Source organism: Cibotium barometz, chromosome 1 (genome assembly GCF_041138505.1).
Source record: "Cibotium barometz isolate CiBa-2024 chromosome 1, ASM4113850v1, whole genome shotgun sequence".
Classification (NCBI taxonomy): Eukaryota; Viridiplantae; Streptophyta; class Polypodiopsida; order Cyatheales; family Cibotiaceae; genus Cibotium; species Cibotium barometz.
In genome coordinates, this window is record NC_141046.1 from 63,566,159 (window position 1) to 63,589,400 (window position 23,242).

The 23,242-nt window shown below is 45.4% G+C and overlaps 1 protein-coding gene across 1 annotated transcript in view; it reads right to left on the reverse strand.

The window, feature by feature from the left end:
* Positions 1–5,140: 5,140 nt before the first annotated feature.
* Positions 5,141–23,242, reverse strand: part of PUR5 (phosphoribosylformylglycinamidine cyclo-ligase, chloroplast / phosphoribosyl-aminoimidazole synthetase / AIR synthase (PUR5)) — a 46,672-nt gene continuing 28,570 nt past the window's right edge. Inside the window, exons 6-8 of the mRNA XM_086804993.1 lie at positions 6,091–6,199; positions 5,850–6,008; positions 5,141–5,723 (exon numbers count right to left, since the gene is read on the reverse strand). Of these exons, the coding sequence (XP_086661119.1) occupies positions 5,556–5,723; positions 5,850–6,008; positions 6,091–6,199 (436 nt within the window). The 3' untranslated portion in view covers positions 5,141–5,555. The remainder of the gene's footprint in view (positions 5,724–5,849; positions 6,009–6,090; positions 6,200–23,242) is intronic.

Consider the following 23,242-nt stretch of genomic DNA (forward strand, 5'->3'; position numbering starts at 1 on the left):
GACTAAAAAATAGTCATCCTAAAACTAGAATACATACTTTGCTCATAGAAAATCAAATTAAAATTTATACTATTAAGGCACCAAGATCACTCAATAGTAAAACTTCACAAAGAAACATGATTAGCCACGACAGTTTGCGGTTCACCAGGTAATATCTTGTTGGATGTGTTTAAAGGGGGGTTAGGAGCGGAGGCTGTTCTATGAGGAAGGTCTCCTTGGCTTGTTCTTAAGCTATTATCTGTATACGGTATCTAGATGGGGATTTTTATGTCCTTTCTTTTAAGATGGTCATCCCCCAGATTTCTGATATATTCAGCTATTATCTGTATACGGTATCTAGATGGGGATTTTTATGTCCTTTCTTTTAAGATGGTCATCCCCCAGATTTCTGATATATTCAGTTACCCGGTTTCCCTCGTGGGGGTTAGCTATTGCACCGGGCGTTGCTGCTTGTGTTGGGGACTATGTGGGGGTGACTTGGTCTAGGAGCTCTCTGGTATATATATGAGCTTCATCAGCAAGTCTCATGTTGGTGGAGACCGAAGTGCATGGATCAAGGTAAGTAGTAGGAGGCTCATCTTCTATTTGTGCTTGTCAATCTCCCTGACCAATTCTTGGGCTGCCAAGAGTCTTTCCTTCTCCTCTATAAGGTTAGGGTAATTGGTAAGATTTTTAGCGAGCTGGTTAGCGTCAATCCGTTCCCTGGCTTGGGTGGCTGAGCATAGCAGATCTTCCTCTTCTGATTGTTAAGGGTAACATGCTACCTTACACACAAGAGAGAAAGAAGAGGAGAAAGATGCATGCAAGAGTCAAGTCTGGAGAGTTGCGATTGCCCAACCCTATGAGGGTTAACTCCTCGATGTGAAGCTGCTAGGGGCTCACTCCACCTCTTCCTGTGTCACCCAAGAAGAGATCCAAATGCTAGGTAGAGAGCAGGAAAGAGGGAGCTATGGAGAGCTCAACCTCTACTTCATGCAACGACCATGCAAAAGGGACATGGTAGATAGCAAAAAGAAGGTAGAGAAGAGAAGAAAGGAGAGCATTACCATCCCTACTTACAAACACCAACCATCTAACATGCAAGCAAGCAAGAACACAAGCTAACATGCAGCCACAAGCTCAAATGAGAAAGAGAGAGAGAAGGCAAACTTAAGTGAGACAAATGGGATTGTCCCTTTTCATATTCCATAAAATGGTTTATATACATGAGCTCATATTTACAATGTCTGGCCGCCCATTTATAATTGGGGGCCCAAAGTCTTCCTAGTTTCTGTAGCTCTATGTACATCTATTCCTCATGACCGGCGTTATAGAAGCCATAATCTCGGACATCCCATGTCTCTTTTATAATCAGCGCTTTGTGCGGTTACAAAAAGATAAATTACAAAGGTGTAGCCACGCACAAGGTAATGTTGACCGGAGTGCTTAACAGACCCCCCTCCCTAATGCAGATCTGTCCTCAGAGAGCTGGCCGGATCCATCGATAATAGATCGAATAGGTTCTAATGAAATTCCGGTGCGAGGTTAGAGCGAGTGTTCTCCATCATATCTTCAAAAGTTTGTAGGCACGAAGCGGGCATCCACATACTGCCCTCGTAGCAGCCGAAGATTTTCTTGAGAGTGGGCTCTTTGTTGATGTCAAAAGCCAGACCTTGTGCACCTTCAAAGTAATGGTCCCAGTCAGGAAACGACTCCAGCAGCGTGATGATCAGATTAAAGAAGCGAATGGTTGCAATCACAGCTGGGTTGGGGAGTTGGTCGTAGTGGGGCGGATGAATTCATGGAAGCGTCGAACCATACTTTCTTCAGTGCAAGGATGTTGGGCTGACAGGAGAGCGAGGCACGGAAAGTTGAACTTGAGTTTTGGGTTCTTCTTCTGCTCTTCATGGAAGGCATTCCATGCCCACCGTCGTCGGCGAATCAGGAGGTAGTCAAGGCTAATCCTGAGTGTGCGAGGCGCGTTACAGTATGTCTCCCAAATAAAAGGTTTGGCGAGGAAGGGTTTCCTCCACGCCGGTTGCTCGCCCATGAGTTCAAATGTTATGGGCTGAGCAGTGGGCGGCACATACTGCCCTCGTTAGTAACCGAAGATTTTCTTGAGAGTGGGCCCTTTGTTGATGTCAAAAGCCAGACCTTGTGCACCTTCAAAAAGTAATGGTCCCAGTCAAGAAACGACTCCATCAACGTGATGATCAGATTGAAGAAGCGAATGGTCGCGATCACGGCTGGGTTGGGGACTTGGTCAAGGTGGCGGATGAATGCATGGAAGCGTCGAACCATACTTTCTTCAATGCAAGGATGCTGGGCTGACAGGAGAGCGAGCCACGGAAAGTTGAACTTGAGTTTTGGGTTCTTCTTCTCCTCTTCATGGAAGGCATTCCATGCCCACCATCGACGAATTGGGAGGTAGTCAGGGCTAATCCTGAGTGTGCGAGGTGCATTACAGTATGTCTCCCAAATTAAAGGTTTGGCTAGGAAGGGTTTCCTCCAGGCCGGCTGCTCGCCCATGAGTTCGAATGTTATGGGCCAAGCAACGGGGTGGCCGGTGGTATCCGCCTTGTGTCCTTTGAGGTGGTCGTTCCACCATTGATGATCCTTCGCGCGTCGAGGTACGGTCGCCGGACGTAGATGTCCATGTGGTCGGTGAGGCGGGTGACAGAGGCTCTTCTTAGAGTTGTCGATCGAGTAGGACTGTGATGGCCTGCTCAAACTCCGTGTAGTCAAGGGGATCACGCCTGTTGAGTGGCTTGAGCGGAGGGTTGACCTCCTCATGGTCCAAGGGTGGCGGCGACGGGATCTCCCCTTCTTCGAGGTTGTCAGTGGGGGGTTGTTGAGTTGGTGATGGGGTGGGAGGGGTTGTCGATGTTGAGGGTCGTGTGGCGAGGCTGGCATCGAGGATAGGTGGGGGCTTAGCGGAAGTGGAGGGGAGATCACGGAAAGCAGTGTGCATTCCTAGCTGAAGTGGTAAAGAAGGAGGTGATGGGGGTGGGGGTGAGAAAATGGATGGGGGGAGAAGAGGGTTGTGCATGGAAAAGTGGGAGGGTTGAGGTGCCATAAGGGGGTGGTGGTGGTGGGGGTTGGTTGCTGGTAGGGGCAGAAGATGAGTTGGGTGGTGGTCGGGGAGGTGGAGGTGGAGGTGGAGGTGGGGGAGAAGAGCGTCGTTGGGGTGGGGGTGGCGGACTACCCTGGCTCGTCTCCTCCATCATTATCGTCTAATGGTTGAATCATACATCCTGCATTTGTAGAAAAAATATGTGAATTTGATAACATTGACTTCCTCTCAAAGTTTTAGAAAGCTTCATGACTTACTTTGAAAGGCTTGGATACCCTCTAATCTTTGCCAAATAATGCACTTGTGATCTTGTCAAAACTTGGAAAACAAGGTTAGTCCATCCATGTGATAGTGCATCTAACGATCCGAGCTGCTCCTATTAAGACTTAGATGACAAAACTCCTTAGAAATTGCAACCACTAAAGAATCTACGGATAGGAGAGAGAAGAAAAGATATGTACGCAAGCTATGTGAAAACTAAGGGAGCCACTAACCCAATGATTCCACCTTCTTTGATAACAACCTCAAACAACTTACGAAGGAGAGCACTAGGATTGTTCAAATAGAGATATCCATGCCTAGGAGGGAATGTCAAGAGACTCAAGTGGACTACACAAATGCTACCTCAAGGGACTTAAGTCTTAGAGATTAGTGAACTACCAACGTTAGGAACTTTGCAAATGAGTTGTCACTTTTAGTCCTTAATTAGTATACAAACACTACACTGCAAACATCAAAGACATCCTTGTAACCTTGAAAGGATATATAGAATAAAAACTTCAAGAATATATTCAGTTGATGATGATGTACATGTATGAGAGAGAGAGAGAGAGAGAGAGAGAGAGAGAGAGAATATATATTCAGTTGATGATGTAGATGTATGAGAAGGGGAGAGAGATGGAAGAAAGAGCACTCACCATTATAGTCAAATCCTACATAAAGGTGGTCAAATTGTAGCCCAAGGAAAGAATGGGTGGTGCCTATTTCAAGTGACCAAACCCTAAATTCGACTAGTACTACAAAGCCATTAAGAAGAGCAATCGTTTCTTCCGGACCACCTCTGATTGATGAGCCTCTTATTGAATTGAGAAGCACCAAAAAAACCTTCAATAAGAGAAAATGAATTAAGGTTAAAGTGATGAAGGTGTTCCTCAACGAAATCAAAGGTCTTTAAGACCAAATGACCACAAATCGACAGGACCGTATCATCTCCGACCTTCATTCATCATATTCAGCTCTTTGAATAAGACGATAAAAGATTTTATTGTATAACAAGAAAGGGCATATAGTTAAAGAGTGCAAGAAAAAGCAAGCAAATGGCATTGAGAAAATGAAGGAAGAATCCAGCTATGCTACAAAAATAGAGTTGCTTGTGTCATTGTTGTGCAATACGACTACAAATTACACGATTAAAGATGATTTTTCTTAACACTAGTCTTGTAAAAATAAAACCACTTTAAATCTCTTTTAAATATATTATTTCAAAGAAATCCCTACTAAGGAAACATTCTCGACATATAAAGATATTAGTTGAATAAAACTTCCCAAAAAAAAAAAGCAATCTTTTAAGGCCATCATTCAAACACTTCTTTACAAAAAAGTTTCAAATTTTCAATTAAGAATACAATAAATAACTTTTTAAGCACACTACAAATGCAATATGGAAATTCTTATTTTACACTATTTCTAATAATTTAAAAATTACAGATTTAATAGGTGCATGACTCTTTAAACTTTTACCATAGATGTATGTATGCTAAGTTACCATGCATGCTAACTAAGCATTCTCAATTGATTTCATGGAATTCTAAGTTGAATTGCCTTTCCATCAGCCTTAAGTCACATTTAAGCTGAAGCAACATTCGGGGCTCAATTACGCCACTAAGTTTATGTTAATAACCTGTTGACCAAATGATTTTTTTTCGTCGGGGGATGCACTGCCGTCTCCTCAAGAAGTGGGCCCCTTCAAAAAAATCCTCTTATGTAGGTAAGATCTAATTTACATCCACTCTTCTGCAGATCCCATATCAGGAGTGTCTTAAGCTCACATTGAACCCATCAAAAGAGTGTTTTAAACTCACATTTTCCTTTTAGACAGCTTAATTTAAGTGCCAAATAATGAACAGTAACAAAACCAGCTTTAGAAGCTCGAGCTCATGAGCAAAACAAAACCATTCTTCAATCAAATCCAGATGCCTTTTGGGACAAGATAGCCCCCATACCCTCCACAAATGCGGAAAGGATGTTTAAAGAACTATTGATGAACTCTCCGCTCTCCATTGTCATGTGATACCAGTTCCAGTAGCAGGGCAGTGTTATTTACATCCAGATGGAAAATCCCCATGTTGGCCTGCCTTGAAAGAGAGGCGTGCCTAGCACCAGGGGGCATAATAAAGAAAGGGTAGAGTATCCCTGCCTATGGCTGTATCCGTTATGTTTGTATTGCAAAAATGATCACCACTTACTCCCAGAGGCAGAAACCTCAACTTTTGAAATACAAGTATTAACAGTAGGTAACCCCATTCCCCTTGACTATGTGGCCTATCTGGTAAATTTTGCTCTCTGCCCCCCTTGCTAGTAAAGCCTCCACTGATTCCGGACTGGTCACAACCACCATACCAATGCCCATATTGAATGTTCTCCTCATTTCAGCATCTTTGATACCACCCATCTGCACATATAGGAGTCCTTAAGATGAACAGATCATAAAAATGGAAAGACAACTAGTAGGAGAGCCCCAAATACCAAAATACTACAAACCAAGCCTGGAATAACATCTGATCTGCATGGCACTTGCCTTCTCTATCCACTTGAATATAGGAGGCACTTTCCATGAACCTACTTTCACGGAGGCCCCAAGTCCCTCAGGGAAAATCCGCGGTATGTTGTCCGTAAAACCACCACCAGTGATATGAGCAAGGCCTTTAACTTCTCCTCTATTTACAAGCTCTAAAACCTGACAGCCAAAAAACAAAAAGCATCATGCTCCATTACAAAACTCATCAAGAAAATTTTTGTATTCCAAAATGAAACCATACCTGTTTTACATATATGATAGTAGGTGCCATCAACGCCTCACCAATGGTGGTAATGCCATCACAATCAGGCAGTACACTACTTAGTGAAGCTCCACTGTCAGTAAGAACCCTACCCATTACATCAGGAAAGAAATAAGTCCAGCAATCAACACATTCAGGCAACAAAAATGCAGGCTGGAGAAGCCTGAAGCCAATACATAGAGAGAATATCTTTAATGTTTGAGCTACTGATATGGCTGGTCTCTTCAATGCTGATTCCTGATGGCTACATGTTGCCGATGTTCGCATGCTTCAATCTTCTTCTTGCCTTGAGTGGCCTTTTTGTGTTTGACCTCAAGCAGATCATCCCCTTCCTTGGCTGTCTATTTACCCTATTTATCCCTTACTCTAGCCCTGTAAATGACTTACAAAGTTCAAGCCTTATTTTGCACTGTCCAACACAGCACAGCCTGGTATATGCAAGGGAGTGGTGGATGCATGTGACATCCAACATGGAGTTCAAGGTCCATGTCAATATGATTCGTGTTGGGTATTTCGGAGCTCATATGTATTTGCGTTTATGTGTGTGAACACTCCCTATGAGTGTGTGAACCAAATCTTAGAGTGGTTAAATATCTAGATATTATTTAGGTTTGACATAAGCAGTGATGTCATTCACATAAGCCTCTAAGGCTATAAAAGCATTATACTTGGTGAAGGTTTCATAATATCGCATCAATCAATCTATAATCATTGAGTCGTGCAATACTCTCTCTACAATGGTCTCTCTCTTGAGCTTTGTCACCTCTCTCTCTCTCTCTCTCTCTCTCTCTCTCTCTCACCATGGAGATCTTTGATCCCCCTTAGCCTAGGGCCTGCAGCTCAAAACTACAATTGGTATCAGAGGGTTCTCACCCTCCACCCTGCTTTGGGCGACAGTGGACACTAGTGCTGGGAGAACCACCTTTGCCCGGCTCTCCTCTCCCCTCCACAGCATGCAGCAGAATCAGCAGTTGACGCAGTCCCATCATGCTCTGTAGCAGTTGGACGTGCCACAACAAACAAGGAGCCTTCCAGCAGCTTCAGGCACAGACTCCAGCAGGAGCAAGGAGAAGAGAACCGAGATCAGAGAGAGGTAGTGCATTGACAGCAGCAAGGAAGAGATTGCAAGGGGCCATAGATCTGCTGAGTAGCACCATCCATGTTCAAAGTGAAGCTTCTATAGACGCTCGTACATAGCAGCTGGGATCTCAATCTCGAATAGCAGCACAACGCGGCATTCATTGTCAGCAGCAACAACCTTCTACAGCTAATGTATAAAGCGTAAACCCCAGCTCATTTGTGGTGAAAAAGAGTCTATTAACAGGTTGTGCACATGGGCATTACAGATAATGCCATTTGGGCCTCAAAATGGGCACTTAATGTTTGGGCTTTCGCATCAGGCTCTTTATGGCCATCGTCGACATGAGTTTCACCAAGCACTTCATTGTCATCCATGCATGGGCCCCAAGTCATGTTGCCTTGGAAACATTGGCGAAAGAGACTCCTCTTCACCCGTGCTCGAGGGGAAGTTTTTAAGCTTCCAAAATTTATCCACTTCCTATTTTATGTTGAACCAAGGGTTTGTTAGAAGTCATCTCCTATCTTTATGTTGACACCAGGGCCTTTGTTGTGGGTGTGCCCGCCCTTGTAGGTGTTTTCTCATTTTTCCTCACTCCCCGTATTTTTCCCCATATTTTTTCCCATTTTTATGTGGCTTGGATGGCAGTCCTGAGCTGGCAGGAGGCTCTAGCTTCTGGCCGACTGTACCTGCATGTACCCGACCTCAGTTGTGTGCTGGCCGACTGTACCTGCATGTACCCGACCACAGATGGTTGCTGGCCGACTCAGGACAGCTGGCCGACTGGTACATGTGGCTGGTCATGGAGATGCTGAGCCTGTCGGCTGCCCTACAGCAGGCCGACTCCTGTAGGGGGGCCATATAAAATGGCCTCCAGTCCCTTGCCACATATTGTATCATTTCCGGGATCTTCCTTGTGTACATAGAGGAGAGTTACACGCCTCTATCTCTCTCTCTCTTGTGCTGTTATTTTCTGCATTGCGTTTTGCTCGTGTTCCCAGATCTGGTCATCATCTCCGCTGCGCATTTTGACATGGTATCAGAGCCTAGGCTCTAGATAGTTCTTGGGATTTGTGTAAGCAAGAGGGGGACTGTTGGGTTGCTGATTGGTGGACTGTTCGGGACTGTTCGGGAAGAGGAGAAGCAAGAGTACGGCGGGCTGATTTGCTGGACAGCCACTTGTAGGTGTAAGTTCTTCTTTGTTCCCACCCACCCACCCTTTTTCAGAGTTCATCCCCGCAGTGGCAGATCTGTTAGAGATGGCCGAGAGGCATGTGAAGATCCCTACACTCCCCACGTTCCTAGTGGACCGTCAGTTGGACGAGAACAACTACGGCATATTGAAGGTTATGATGGAATCTGTTCTGGAGTCCTATGACCTCGCTGATTTTGTCGTTATTGGGGTTCCACGACCGGAAGTAGAGGAAGGGGAGTTACCGCCGTCGATCCGAAAGGACCGGGAGGCACAGGCACAAATGTGGGATCGTGTCAACGCCAGGGTCCATTCGTTTATCTTCCTCAACTGCACACCGCACGTAATCAATCATGTAAAGCATATGACGCTGGCCAGAGGTATATGGCAACATTTGGCTTCTCTTTACAACAGGGTATCGCCCATGAAGAGGATTTCCTTGGAAGTATAGATGCGGGTTATGAGCCCTGCAAAGCCGTCAACGATGCGGGAGCATATTAACAAGCTGCAAGCTCTTCAGCAGGAAGTTCTTCAGGTTGGGAAGGAGATATTGTCAGAGGACATGGCCATAACGTTGCTATCGCATTTGCCCTCTCAGTACTCAGCATTTTACTTGTCTTTGATTACCAGTGGCAGGCTCAGCACCATCACGTGGGAGGAGCTTGTGCCCATGGTCTTGGACCAGGAGGAGCGATTAACGAACCCTCCTTAGGGTGGAGGTTCGGAGGCCTTAACTGGCCAACGGTCAAAAGGCCGTAACACGGACAAAGGGAAGGCTTCATCGGAGAAGTCTTCTGAGAAGAAGTCCGTCGCTGACCGCGAGAAACTAAAGGCAGAGAGGACCTGTAATGATTGTGGCGAGAAAGGCCACTATTGGAGGCAGTGTCCCAAGCGAAAGACCGAGAAGGGTGAAGATTCCTCAACAGCAATCATGAAGACTCCGACTTTTGTGCACCTGGAGGTGATGGACACCGATGTTTCATTTTCTTCAGGCAAGGAGGAGGTTGGAGGATTCTCCGCTCTACGGATACTCGGGAGTGGATTCTAGACAGTGGTGCTTCCAAGCAAGCACATGACTCCTTCCCGTTCAGATTTACAGGATCTCTGCAGGTATTCTGGTCACATTCTTACAGGGGATACATCCACTATCCCAGTTCACAGTGAGGACAGGATGGAGATAGTTCCCGATGGCAGAGGGGGGAAGCATTCCTCCCAGGTGTTGTATGTTCCGTCACTTGGTTTTCATCTATTGTCAGTGCATCAGGTTTGCAAGACTGGCGTACGGGTGGAGTTTGATGAGCATTTTGTTGCTCTCCCGGACAAAGCAATAGGCCAAGTGGTTTGGGAAGGCAAAGTGGAGAATGGAGTTTACAAGCTTTCAACACTCTCTCTCGCAAGTCCTCAGGTTTGTGATGAGTGGCAGTCTGGTAATGGCCACTTAAGTGTGGATACGCTGCAGGTGCAGACTTTCCAGGACCAGATAGAGGATAGCTTACCAATTGATGGCAGCAGTTGGCAGGAAGTTTCCAGTACTGATGTTGGTGGTTCTTGCATTCATCACTCTGATGTCTCATAGCATTCGGGACAAAGAAACTCTTGAAGATGAGGATATTCTTTCAACGGGGACCTCTCAAAAAGCCAGGCAGGTGGTAGTTGATTACTTGCAGAAGGAGGTGGATTCTCAAGGCTTTGTGGTTCCGGATTCATAGGGGGTGATTGACAGGTTTCAGAAGGCCTTGCGTGGTCTTCAGCAAGTTTCCAGGACTAGGCTTTGCACCGTAACAAGTGTTGATCCTTATGAGCAGTGTGATGCCTCTTTGACTCGCAAGCGGAATGGTTCATTGATCTGGTTGATGGACACCAAATTGGACGAGAGCTTCCTGATGAGGCAGTTGAGCTCATGGTTGCAGATGACTCTTTGGGAGGCAGGATTGCATATCTTGTGGTTTCTGTGGCATGCGAAGGATCATGGACTCTTTTACACGAGGGGGATTGATGGATGGAGTCCGACTCCACGGTTGGAGTGACTCAGTTTGGGGAGGAGATCCGGACACGAGGAGATCTACTTCAGGCCCAGGAGCAGTTTTACGGAGCAGTAAGAGGCAGAGGGGGTGTTAGAAGTCATCTCTTGTCTTTATGTTGACACCAGGGCCTTTGTTGTGGGTGTGCCCGCCCTTGTAGGTGTTTTCTCATTTTTCCTCACTCCTCGTATTTTTCCCCATATTTTTTCCATTTTTATGTGGCTTGGATGGCAATCCTGAGCTGGCAAGAGGCTCTAGCTTCTGGCCAACTGTACCTGCATGTACCCGACCTCAGTTGTGTGCTGGCCGACTGTACCTGCATGTACCCGACCACAGGTAGTTGCTGGCCGACTCAGGACAGCTGGCCGACTGGTACATGTGGCTGGTCGTGGAGATGCTGAGCCTGTCAGCTGCCCTACAGCAGGCCGACTGCTGTAGGGGGGCCATATAAAATGGCCCCCAGTCCCTTGCCACATATTGTATCATTTCCGGGATCTTCCTTGTGTATATAGAGCAGAGTTACACGCCTCTATCTCTCTCTCTCTTGTGCTGTTATTTTCTGCATTGCGTTGTGCTCGTGTTCCCAGATCTGGTCATCATCTCCGCTGCGCATTCTGACAAGGTTCTCTGCCCAACAAGTCCCCCAAAATCTAAGTTAAATAATTCATGTGTTTTCCCTTCTATATCGATGTGTCTTCATGTTATAAAAGGCTCCATCATTCACTTCACATCCCTGCTTAGAGCAAGGGGAGCTCTTTGGGTAGACTGATGTCGGCACAGCCATGTGTGGTCAAGCTCTTATATCAAGCCTGACAAGAGAGTTTTAGGTGTTGGCACACTATCACCTTTTGTATCACATGTTGCCATTTAGAACCCAAATCACATTGCCTATTGAAGATCTTCAAGCATCTCTAGCTTCTCTTCGAAGAGGGATTTGTTGGGTATTTCAAAGCTCATATGTATGTGCGAGCACTCCCTATGAGTATGTGTGTGTGTGTGTGTGTGTGTGTGTGTGTGTGTGTGTGTGTAAGAGTCCTTTACAGAGGAAGAACTACAAGCTGCACTTAGAGGTTTGGGCAAATGGAAATCTCTTGGGTGGGATGGTTTGACGATTGAATTCTTTCACACATTTTGGCCGGAATTGAAGCTTCCATTGCTATGCATGATCAATCAATGTTGACGTGACGACATGTTGCCTTATTCTTGGAAGGAAGGCTTGCTGAAATTGCTCCCAAAAAAGCAACTCTATGAGAATTTAGGCAACTGGAGGCCCATCTCTCTTATGCCAGTTGCTTATAAATTGGTCACAAAAATGATAGTTAATCGCATTAAGGGCTACCTTCACTCGGGATTGCACCCGGCACTGAAGGAGATAGCACGGGCGAAAGCATAATCTGTAAACATATGAGAGAGTGCAAAGGAGAATGAAAGAGTTGGACAAGATCACCTTTTTTAACAAAGGTAAAGCTTTACAATGACAATGGCCAACAACTAAATGTTGAACTATGTGCAACGGAAATGGATGAAAGAGTGAATAATGGGGAACTTCTTATATAGTGCAGGAGGAAACTGGCCGACTGCCCCTAGACAAATAAATAGAAGAAAAATACCAAATAAATGGTAAAGCCCCAAAACACTGAGACGCACAATTCTAACAAGAGTCGGAAGAAGATAAGTCAATGAAGATGCAACCATGGACCCTCTAGCATCGCGAATACTGGAATCACCTCGGAGAGAGCACCCACCAACCTATTTCCTCGAAACAAGATGCCACCATGAACAGCAAGGAACTTTGCCTGGCCACGAATTCCTACACAAGTGTGCAGTGAACTCCAAAAAATAGATGATGAGCTGCTGGACACACCGCGCCCATAATCCCCAAGAGTGGACGGAACACATCACGTCCCAAAAGCCTCGAACAATGAACTTGGAATAGATCCCGTTCATAATCTCTGCTGTACCAAAGATAACCATGTCCTGCCAGATATCTAATGCTTGGAACTCCAAATCACGATTCCCATGCACCATTAAGTGGAGCTGCAATCAACCCCCTCTCCCGCGCCATAGTTGCTATGAAACGCGTTTCAAACTTTAGCATGTGTGGGAGAAACAAGAATTAGGGTTAGTTCATGTGGGAGACATACACAGAGAAGCAACAAGGGAGAGAGAGAGAGAGAGTTGTGGGGATAAGTCAACTCATGAGGCATGAGTGTGTGACTCCCCTATCACACATGTATATTACACTAGTACACATAGTGCACTTAGTACATTAAAAGTACTAAGTGTACTATGTACTATAACTTATGGGCTTGTACACACTATAAGGGTGGACATTATGCCTTTACTCCAACAACCTCCCACTTAAAGGCAAAGTGCCCTTAAATGAAGGAAAAGAAAAAATCAGCATGTACATGATAATATACAAGGCCATATCAAGGCTGAAAATGGCCTCATCCAATGCCCATCAAGTGTCTGCAATGAGCAAACCGCTCCGGAGGCAAACTCTTTGTCAACAGATCAGCCATATCAAGGCTGAAAATGGCCTCATCCAATGCCCATCAAGTGTCTGCAATGAGCAAACCGCTCCGGAGGCAAACTCTTTGTCAACAGATCAGCCGGGTTGTCATCCGTGTGAATCTTAACAAGCTGAATTTGCTTGTTCTCTATCACCTCTCTGATGAAGTGATACTTCACATCCACATGCTTCGTCTTTGCATGAAAGACAGGGTTCTTTGCCAACTGGATGGCACTCTGACTGTCACAATGCAACAATGGAATATCCCCTGTATAACCCAAATCAACCACTAACCGAGATAGCCATAATGCCTCCTTGCAAGCCTCTGTGGCTGCAATATACTCGGCCTCTGTAGTAGATAAGGCAGTGCACTTCTGCATCCTGGATCTCCATGACACAGCACCTCCTGTGAATGTAAACACATAACCGGTAGTAGACTTCCGATTATCTGGATGACCGGCATAATCCGAATCCGTGTAACCATGCACTAATGCATCCTGTTTGCCAAAGCAAATGCACATATCCTGTGTGCCCTTCAGGTATCTCATGACACCTTTCACTGCTTCCCAATGCTTCTTGCCAGGGTTGGCCATGTATCTAGAAACCACTCCCACTGCAAATGCAATGTCCGGCCTAGTAGCAACCATGGCATACATGAGACTGCCACAAGCTGAAGCATACGGAATCTTGGCCATATCAGTCCTGTCTCTATCTGACTGTGGGCTGTCCATAGCACTGAGTTTCACATATGGAGGCAAAGGAGTACTAGCCTTCTTCCCCCCGTCCATATTGAACCTCTGCAAGACTTTGCCAATGTATTCCTTCTGAGACAAATACAACACATGCTGATTTCTGTCCCGAAGTATCCGCATACCCAAAATGTGATTTGCATCACCCAAATCCTTCATATCAAAGGTTTGATGCAGCCTCTGCTTCAAGGCATCCATCTCTTTACGAGATTTCCCGGCAATCAACATATCATCAACATACAAGATGAGGATCAATAGACTGCCATCCAAAGCTTTCTTGGTGTACAAGCAATGATCTATGTCACTTCTCCTGAATTTCTGAGATTTCATGAATGTATCAAATTTATGATACCATTCTCTTGGTGCCTGTTTGAGCCCATAAAGACTCTTTTTCAGCTTGCATACAAGCTTCTCCTTTCCACTCACTGCATAACCCTCTGGCTGCTGCATATATATCTCCTCATGGAGATCACCGTGAAGAAAAGCAGTCTTCACATCCATCTGAATCAAGTCCAGATCATCATGCGCAACCAAAGCCAACACAGCTCTAAGTGTGGTCATTTTGACCACTGGAGAGAAGATCTCCTCAAAGTCCACACCATATTCCTGCTTGAAGCCCTTAGCCACTAACCTGGCTTTGTATCTTGGCTTTGCATCATGTGTAACTTTGAGCCTGTATACCCACTTGCAAGGCAAAACCTTCTTGCCTGCAGGCAAATGCACCAACTTCCATGTTCCATTTTTGTGCAGAGAATCCATCTCTGACTTCATGGCACGCTCCCATAGAGCCTTGTCTGCCCTCTGTAAAGCCTCCTTATAACATGAGGGCTCCCCACAGTCAGTGAGCATCAAGTAGTCAACCCCTGGAACAAACCTGTCAGGGACTCTGGAGGGTCTTGTGGACCTCCGTACCCAATGACCATCATTTGCAGGTTGCTGTCCAGCCTGCATATCACCCATTGGTGGCTCCTGTTCCATGCCATAAGGCTGAAATATCATGCCCGGTATCTCCTCCAACTGTGGTATATCCATAGGGATATCTTCTGCCATCTCTGGCTGTCCATTTGGACCATTTTCAGCACCATTTAAGGACTGGTTTTGCTGCTGTAATGGCTGATTTACAGCCCTTTGTTGTTGTCCATGATGTCCATCATCATCAAAGATGACTCTGCCAGGCTCCTGTTGCCTTGCAGGCTCCTTATACATGCATGTTTCATCAAAAATGACATCATTGCTGCGTATGATCTTTCTATTCATGGGATCCCAAAGTCTATACCCCATTTCACCTCTGTCACCATATCCTAGGAATATGCATTTGTGAGACTTAGGATCAAGTTTGGTGCGCATTTCCTTGCGTATGTGCACGTACGCAACGCAACCAAACACTCTTAAGTGCTTGTATGACGGAGGCTTCCCTGTCCATACTTCTTCTGGCACTTTCCCACCAAGCCTCGTGTTAGGTGACCTGTTTATAAGATGAACGGCTGTCATAACAGCTTCAGCCCAAAAACCATGAGGTAATGCAGCATGTGACAACATAGAACGGACCTTCTCCAGTATGGTCCTGTTCATCCTCTCTGCTGTCCCGTTTTGTGGAGGATCATAAGGAGTAGAGAGCTCCCTCTTGATGCCTTTAGCATCACAAAAGTCCTGAAACTGTTTGGACATGTACTCTCCACCATTGTCGGAACGCAAAGCTTTCAGTGTTTTGCCAGTTTGATTCTCAACAAGAGCAACAAACTTCTCAAACACTGAGAATGTATCACTCTTCAAACGAAGAGGATAAACCCACACCTTACGTGTGACATCATCAATAAAAGACACAAAGTATTTTGCCCCTCCCAAAGAAAGCTGAGGCATCTCACATACATCTGTATGCACAAGCTCTAACTGAGCATCTTTCTGTCCAAGAGCTTTCTTGTGGGGGCACTGTAGTTGCCTACCATATATACAATGCTCACAAAACTGAAAACTTGAAAACTTTAGAGAAGGCAAGTAACCCAAACGAGACAATTGCTCCATTCCCTTGACACTCATGTGTCCCAACCGGCTATGCCACATAGAAATTTCCGGCAGCTCGGTTGCATTTACATTAGCATAGTGACAAACACCTGCATGCATAAAGTAAAGAGTGTCCACCTTAGAGCCTCTGGCAACAACCAGTGAGCCCTTACTAATTTTCCACTTTCCACTACCAAATGTGGTAACATAATCAGCATCATCAAGCTGTCCAGTAGAAAGCAGGTTCTTCTTGATCTCAGGCACATGCCTGACATCATGGAGCATAAGCTGTGAGCCATCTGAAAACACAAGCCTCACATCACCTCTGCCAAGAATCTTGCATGCATGGTTATCACCCAAATAAACCACTCCTTCATTGCCAGCAGTATACCTGACAAACAAGTCTCTGCAAACTGTGACATGAAAGGAGGCACCTGAATCAATGATCCATGAGTGCATACCATGACCACCTGTAAGAAGTGAATGGGCATCAAGTGAAGACGTAAAGAGGACCTCACCCTCACTACCACCTGCATGTGACACACTGATTTCTTCAATCTTGACTCCACTTTTGCCCTTTGGCTTTACATCTTTGGCTTCATCCTTCTCTTTGTCTTTGCCTTTTCCCTTTTCTTTTTGATCATTTTTCCATTTGTAGCATTGCTTTTTAATGTGTCCCTTCTTGCCACAATAATGGCATTCCAAATCCTTTTTGGAGCGAGACTTGCTCCTTCCCCTTTCTTGGCTTTTTCCCCTTTGCTGGGATCTCCCACGTGCATTCATTGCATTGGACTTTCCAACAGAGTTGTTTTTCCTGTTCATCTCTTCTTGAAGAAGAGCACCCTCAACATCTACATATGACAGCATAGCATGCGAATTGCTAGTGGCTGTCCTGAATGTGTCCCAACTCTCTGGCAAAGTGCATAACAGAAAAGTGGCTTTGAACTCATCGTCCATTGCCAATTTTTGATTAATGACCTGGCTGACAATACCATTAAACTCATTTAGATGGGCTGTCATAGACGCCCCTTCCTTCATCTGAAGACCTATGAGTTTCTTCAACCAATACACTTTGCTTGAGGCACTTTGTTGGGCATACAAGTCCTGCAATCTCTGCCACATTCCCCAAGCTGTCTTCTCTTCACGAATGCTGAAAAGTAATGAGTCTGACACAGACAACATGATAGTAGATCTTGCAGGCTCATCCATATCTTCCCACTCTTCAGCAGTAAGAGAAGCGGGCATTACACCCCTTTCTTTGATAGGCTTGTGCTGCTTTTTCTGGAGCAACACATTGTAGCACTGGGTTTGCCAAATATCATAATTATGCGAGCCTTCAAGCTTCTTGATGTGAAGCAATGAAGAGCTCTCACCTGTGGTTGCCATAGCAAAATGCAACCTGTCAATGCCTGACTCCCTACAAAAATGTGCAAACACTGCACCAAAAGCACACAAAGTGCTCACAGTTTTTCTCCCAAGCTTTATCTCCCACTGCGGAAGCACAAATGCAACTTTTCTCCCACTTTATGTGATGAAATCACCAAAATCTGGTTGCTGCAGATTTTGGACAGCACCTTAAATGTGCTCTGTTGCCCTTCCAAAGTACTGTACAACAGTACCAAGTGCTCACCAATGATGTACCAAACCTGTACCGGCAAGTACAGCAGCTGAAATTGAACCTTTTGGTCACTCAAAACAGTGTACAGCCATGCCAAAACTTGCACAAAGCTGTGCCAAATCTGTACCAGCAGGTACAGTAGCAATAAATGCTCTTCTGGCTGTCCAAATGAGTGAAAATCAGACTTTTACAGTCCCGAACACTGCATAAAACAGTCCCGAACAGAAATTGGGCAAAAGCCCCTTGACTGCAAGCTGATTTTTGAGGATTCAAGGCATAAATGTCTTGCCTGCTGCTTTGCCAAGCTCAACAAGCATAAAATCTTGAAAAGCCCCTTGATTTAAGATCAATTTTTGATCATACATGGTACATTGACGCACATGAAGGCATCCAGAGTGTTCACGATGCTTCCCCCTGGCCACATATACATCCAAATAATGAAAGCCCCTTGATTTACAGGCACATTGAGTGCTTGCAAGGCATCAACACATTATCCACAGCATCAAATGCGATCGCCTGCATGCAAATCAACCCAATCGGCACAAAAGCCCCTTGATTTGCACTGCAATTTGCTGCAATTTTGCCCAAATGTGCGATTTTTCACATCATACAGCATGTATGAGTGCTTAATTGCACAATTACATCAAAAGCCCCAAATTTCGACATCCAATTTCCTGCAAATTGATCCTGATTGTGACCAATTTCCTGCAAATTGATCCTGATTGTGACCAATGTCACCCAATTTTGCCAATTTTGCTCAAAATTGAGCAATTCGACACCTGTATCTGCTCAATTGTTGATTGTACTTGCTCAATTGCAAATCCCAAAAAAAAAATTAAGCAGAATACCTTGTTATTTTCTGATTTTTCTCTGATTTGCAGGCTGAATTTTGTTGTTGCAAATTTGGTGCTGCTGCAGAAATCTGATGCAGATGAGGGACTCCTCAGGCATGAGTATCCTCAAAGAGAGCAGCCCAAGACATGGGCAAAGAGAGATGCTGCTTCACTGCCTGCCAAGACAGTGCTTCACTTGAGCTCGAGAACCTGATTAAAGGCTTCTTCTGCCTTCTGTGCTGCAAAGAACCGCGAGAGATTCCAAAACCCCAGCTTCGCTACTGTTAAAAGCGAGCAAAAGAGCGCAAAGGAGATATGACGAGGAGCGAAACCCACACGCATAAAGGTCCGCCCGCCAGCCTGTCCGCCCAACGCTTCTTCTTCGCTCACGCCTGGCGCTGCTTTCGCTTCAGTTCACTGCTCCACGCTCGACGCCTGGCTTTTACGTGGACCACTACCCCGCTTACTCACGCCTTGTGTACGCTCCTGGTTTAATTGGCTGTTGGCTACCTTCGCTCATGTGTGCCTGCTTCGCTTAGTAGCGCTTGAACGTTTAGCGACCAACGCTGAATGGGAGACGCCTTGGCTTACGTTCGGCTGTGGTAGCCTTCGCTTCACGCAGACAGCCCAGCGTTCAACACTCACACAGAGAGAGAAAAAATCAGCGCTTGAACCTTCTTCTCCTCTACAGCAAATTCGACACCACCAGCCTCTACAGCAAATTCGACACCACCAGTTGGAAGTTTAGGCTCTGATACCAGTTGTGTGGGAGAAACAAGAATTAGGGTTAGTTCATGTGGGAGACATACACAGAGAAGCAACAAGGGAGAGAGAGAGAGAGAGTTGTGGGGATAAGTCAACTCATGAGGCATGAGTGTGTGACTCCCCTATCACACATGTATATTGCACTAGTACACATAGTGCACTTAGTACATTAGAAGTACTAAGTGTACTATGTACTATAACTTATGGGCTTGTACACACTATAAGGGTGGGCATTATGCCTTTACCCCAACATAGCAGACCCGTTTGAAACGTTTCAAACGTCTGGGAGTTTGAAACGTGTTTCAAACTTGGCTTTTTATTTTTTAATGTTATTTAAGACGGGTCATATCAGTCGATTCAGTCGCTTTCTAGAGAGCAAAAAAAACACGCCGTGCATAGTACAGAGGAGAAAGTTGACTGTCCTTCCCCATGCTTGCCTTCGTTCGTGTGATTTCTCCGCCACCTGCCCCCTCGGGACCTGTGCACCGTGCTAGCAAGGTTGGTACTTGTCTGTTTTCATATTTTTGCTTGATTTTTGCACCAATTTCAAAACTTGAAATTTGGGCAACATCCTTCCAGGCTTCCAAAATGCCTCGTGCTAGAGATTCAATGTGGACTCATGTCATTCCCATGGGCAAGTATGGGAGCTCAGGCACTGAAAAATGGAAGTGCAAGTATTGTGATAAGGTCTCAGGTGGATCTGCAAACAGGATAAAGGCTCATTTTTCAGGTCTAAAAGGCAAAGGCATTGGTGCTTGTGATAAAGTGCCCCAGGATATCAAAGCCTCTCTTCTACAATGGAGGAGGGAGCAAGAAGCAGCCATGAAAGGATTTGGAAGCAGCCATGATGACATGCAGGAAGAGGAGGAGGATGTCACCAAAAGAGCTAGAGTGGGTGATGAACAAGAGATGCAGAGTCAAACGGCTGTAGGTTCTACCTCTGCTCCTTGTGCCCACAGGTCTTCCTTGCCCATTAGGCCTTCTTTGAAGAGTGCAAGCATTAAAGCTCGTTTTCAGAAAGCAGCAGTTGCTGAGGCCACCCATGAATTGACAAGGTTGTTTATTCAGTGTGCTTTGTCATTTCACATTGTGCGCACTCCAAGATGGAAGAAGACCATGAGAGCCATTAGCCGCATTGGGTATGAGTGGGAGGGTCCCAAATATGACTCCTTACGCAAGAAGCACTTGAGAGATGAGAAAGATCTTGTACAGCTTGAGATGGAGCCTTTGAAGGCAACATGGCATAAATATGGATGCACCATATTATGTGATGGTTGGACAGATATGCGGAAAAGGAATGTTTATAACATTTTGGTGTCCTCCTGCAAGGGCGTAATGTTTATGCGTGCCATTGATGCTTCAGTTCTAGGGACGGTGGTGACAGGAGCCTTTATATGGCAACACATACGCCAGACAATGTTAGAGATTGGTGCTCAGCATGTGGTGCAGGTGATTACTGACAATGGCTCTAATTGTGTGTCCATGGGCAGAATGTTAGAGGATGAGTTCCCAGAGATAGTGTGGACTCCTTGTGCAGCACATAGTCTTGACCTCATGATAGAGGATGTTGCTAAAATCCCTTGGATTTCTGAGATCTTTGCTATAGCTCGGAGCATGGTGAGGTTTGTTACCAAGAGGCTAAAAGTCCTCTACATGTACCGTGCCCATAGTGATCTAGAGTTGCTCAAGCCCTCAAAGACCAGGTTTGCGTACATGTTCATTGTGATTGAGAGGCTAGTGAGAGTCCAGCAAGGGCTACTCCGCACAGTTGTGTCACGAGAGTGGATGGCATGGGAGGATCGAGAGCAGCCCAAGGCAGTGGCATTTGTGCGTGCTGTGATGCGAGAGAGTTGGTGGGATGATGTCAAAGCACTTGTGAAGGCCACTCAGCCTCTTTACAGTGTCCTTCGCATCACAGACATGGAGGACAGCACTCTTGGTCTCCTTTACCAGTTCATGGACCGTGTTGGAGAAGCCCTGAATCGGTGCACCGTTCTATCAGCAGAGAGGTATGTAATATGCAATATGCATGTCTTTCCAGTTTTGTACTTGTCGGGTTTATTTGGCTTTGGTTGTTGGTGAATCGTTATTCGTGACTTGGTCTATGAATAGGGTCCATGACATCAGGGAGGTTTGGAACCGTAGATGGAATTGGTTTCATAGACCAATCCATTCGGTTGCCCATATACTGCATCCTCTATGGCGTAATGAGGAGCAGTTCAACAACGAGGAGTTGGAAGAAGGGTGGCAACAGTACATCCAGAGGTGGACAGGAGGTGATATTAATCTCTTGAGAAAATTGGAGGATGAGCTCTTGGTATATCGCAATGGGAGCCGTGTGTTTGGAAGACCCACCGCACTACTAAGAGAGACACAGCTACAGCCAGTCTCATGGTGGGAGAAATATGGGATTGGTACTCCATTACTGTGGTAAGTGTTTACTATTCAAATGTTACATCAATAATAGCCATGAATCATGATGCAATGGGAGGTTAGTGCTTTATCATGACTACTTACAAAGTTTTATGTCCTTTCTATGACAGAAACGCCTTGCATTGCGAGTCCTCTCACAAGATTGCAGCTCTGGGCCTTGTGAGAGGAACTGGAGCACATGGGCTCTCTTCCACACAAAGAAGAGGAACAAATTGAGCAGTGCTCAATTAGAACGGTTGGTTTATTGTCATTGCAACCTCCGTCTAATTGAGCAACAAGGCAATCCAATCGAGCCGCGCCAAGTGAATGTCGACAAGATTGACATAGAGTTGGTGAAGGATGTACCGGATATTCCTCAGGAGGAGCGTGACATCTATGCTATGCTTTACGAGGAGTTGATGGCACCAGCTCGTATCACACGAGTGCATGCATCTAGAGATGGAGCTTCTACGACTGCTACGGCTACAGAACCTGAGATTTAAGGAGCTGAGGCAGAGTCTTCTTCCGGCACAGAGTCAGAGACATCAGAGGATGGAGATGACCATGAGGAGTCGTCGTCGTCTCCGTCTGAGGAGGATGACTCCTGAGTCCTGACTCCTGATTCTATTTTCTACTTTATTTTGTACTATGTACTGTGTGTCACATGTGACACGGATTGTGTTTGACTATTTACTATTGACTCTTGAGCTTACTTATGATGAGCATTTACCATTGAGACTATGTGTCATGTGATTTGTCTATTTAGTATTATCTATGATTGTTGATTCATGAATCATGATTGAAACCTGCAACCTTTGAAGTTAAAGTTTGGCATTTGAACTTTGTAGTTTGTACATATTCAGCATACACCATGGCTCATTTCTTTCTTGCATTGTTTTTATCTAGGATTGAAGTTTGAAACTTTGAGTTTGAAGTTTGAACATGGATGACTGCCTTGGCATATTTGGCATTTGCTATCCCATGGGCCATGGGCCCATTATGCATAGATGATAGTACATACTTATTACTAAATCCTGATACATCATACAAGCATGCATATATTCAACATATTATCATTTTATCAATGCTATCAATGATCCCATATATTCTGGCATATAAATATCATATATGGTATTGATTTTTCACATGCCAAGATGGGAAAGTTTGAAACGCGTTTCAAACTTCTGGGAAAGGTTTGAAACGTTTCCAAAACGTTTCAAACGCGTTTTTTGAAACGTGTCGCTACTATGCTCCCGCCCACAAGCCTCTTCTGGCTAGAAGCACATGGGGGGAAACTGCATGTGTACTAGAGAAGCACACCATCTGGGGTCTCCTGAGCCGGAAGCACCCTGGGAGCCCTAGAAGTGGTACTAGAATCTGTATCACTATCATGTTTCGTGTCTTTGCCTTTTCTCTGAGATGAAGCCTTGTCCTTGGTCTTGTCCTTCTTCTTGGACAAACAATCCTTGGACAGATGTCCTCTTTTCCCGCAAGAGAAGCCGCAACTCCGACCTTTCTTTTGAACTGAGAAAAGTGCCTGGTCAGAACTGTTGACTGACACCTTCAATTTACCCTCTGAGATGAGAACGGACCCCTCCTCCAAAAGTAGGGAGCTAAGATCATCCAAATCCAATTGAGTGGATGTGACCTGACACCGCAAAGATCGAGAAATCACATCATAGTCCGGAGAAAGCTTGGTGAGGATACGAGCAGCCAGCTGAGAAGAGGACAAAGCAACACCCATAGCCAATAACTGATCATGGATAACCTTGGCCTTCATGAGAAAAGACTGCATTGAATTGCCTTTAGGAAATAACAAGCCGTAGAGCTGCCCCTGCAAGGTAATTGCCCTCATCGATGAATCTCATGCAAAGGGATCCTCCAATTTTGACCATACCTGATGAGCACTGGTGAGAGTCTGCACTGCAGGTGAGACCTCCTCGATGA